This window comes from Gordionus sp. m RMFG-2023, chromosome 5 (assembly GCF_954871325.1).
Source record: "Gordionus sp. m RMFG-2023 chromosome 5, tfGorSpeb1-WG-v2, whole genome shotgun sequence".
NCBI classification, from domain to species: Eukaryota; Metazoa; Nematomorpha; class Gordioida; order Chordodea; family Parachordodidae; genus Gordionus; species Gordionus sp. m RMFG-2023.
In genome coordinates this window covers 1,975,531-1,977,000 of record NC_088779.1, presented here as the reverse complement: position 1 = coordinate 1,977,000, position 1,470 = coordinate 1,975,531, and the positions used below count along the sequence as shown (strand labels likewise).

Here is a 1,470-nt window from a genome sequence, read left to right as displayed (position 1 = left end):
GACACTAAATCTTTTAAATGTTTTGTGATTCAAGGTTCTTATTGTTTAAATTTTACATTGCTTTAACAGAACCATAACTACTCTTTTAGTAATATTTATAATAGAACCGAAACAGTTTTTCTTTATGTTACAAACTCTAATTTTGAATGTTGAGCTAAAATTTGACTTGCCCAGCAATCACGACTCAAATCAGACTATTTAACAACACTATAATACAAACTTCGACTAAGGTTCACTTTTATAAAATATAAAAAAAGAGTGATTTTGCTAATAGTAAATAACATCTTTGAAATAAAAACATTAAATCTTAAATAATATCGTAGATGATGGTTTTATAAAATTTTATGACATGTTTGGAGTTGAATTTCTTTTAAAAATATACTGTAATGGTGTGTTATTAAAAATTTGTTTAAAATAGAAAGTGTAGATTGGTATTAAAAGGCTAATGATTATTATATATATATATAATTTTATCATGTTTTATAGGTTAATGTTAATTATAAAATTTATTATTAAATCTGTAAATATTCATTGCACATTTTATAAGTTGGCAATAAAATTGAGATTTTATAAATATTTAAATTGAGCATTTTACAAAATTATGAAGAAGTATTGGAGGACTTAGGGTAAGATTGTGTAGATGATGAGGGTGATGGTTTAGAATTTTTGGATGCAAGAGAAGTTGATGAAGATGATATTATAGAAGAAGACTTAGAAACACTTGAGGATTTTGTTTGCATAACCTCACTGGAATTATCATTTGTCAAAGATTTTGTCGGCTTCTTTTTCTTTGGCTTTTGACTTCCACCTTTTATTAATTGGAAAACGTAAATATTAGATTTTTAGAAGACAAATAATAATTATAAATATGAAGATTACCTTTAAACGTATTGTGTGACAATTGCTGTTTATAATTTTTTTCTAGTATTTCCTCCAACATATCTACCTCCTCCATAATTGCCTTTGAGTATCTGATATTTTGGTTATATACTTCTTAAAATTATATTTATGTACTGGCATTCCAAAAATTTTATGTTGGAATATACTTTCGATAAACATATCAAACGTGGTTCTTCATATTTATTGTAAAATGCAATTAGAAATCTTTTTCTTAGCTTCCATTCCTTCGATGATTCATGATTACAACGATATTTTTCAAAATCCTGTAGAGAAATCTTTGACATAATATCCTAAAAAAAGAAAATCAAATCATTTCAAATTAATGTATGAGTGGTGATATTCGTACTCTTTATAGAAGAAATAAAATTTATTATTTAAAAAATACTTTAAAAAAATAAGTTATGCCATTAGTTAATTTCTCATTTATTAAGTATTTATAATATAATAACTAATAAATATATATTTAAAATATTTAAAAACAAAACTTATATAATGATTACTTCTATCCCTAAAGAGGAACAATTTTTATGTTTAAAATTCATAGTTAGAAAAAAATTTTGGACTCGTTCA

General features: G+C 23.8%; 1 protein-coding gene across 2 annotated transcripts; it reads right to left on the bottom strand.

Annotated features, from left to right (window-relative positions):
- Nucleotides 1-335: 335 nt before the first annotated feature.
- Nucleotides 336-1,214, bottom strand: LOC135930038 (partner of xrn-2 protein 1-like). 2 transcript variants are annotated; one of them, XM_065466804.1, is made up of 3 exons: nt 1,015-1,214; nt 880-971; nt 336-808 (listed from the first exon to the last, which is right to left on the bottom strand). In XM_065466804.1, the coding sequence occupies exons 1-3, from the start codon at nt 1,182-1,184 to the stop codon at nt 600-602; spliced, it is 471 nt and encodes a 156-aa protein (XP_065322876.1). In that variant the 5' UTR covers nt 1,185-1,214; the 3' UTR covers nt 336-599. The 2 variants fall into 2 exon arrangements, with proteins under 2 accessions (XP_065322876.1, XP_065322877.1); XM_065466805.1 differs by having other exon boundaries at nt 880-993; nt 1,047-1,214.
- Between the last annotated feature and the right edge of the window lie 256 nt (nt 1,215-1,470).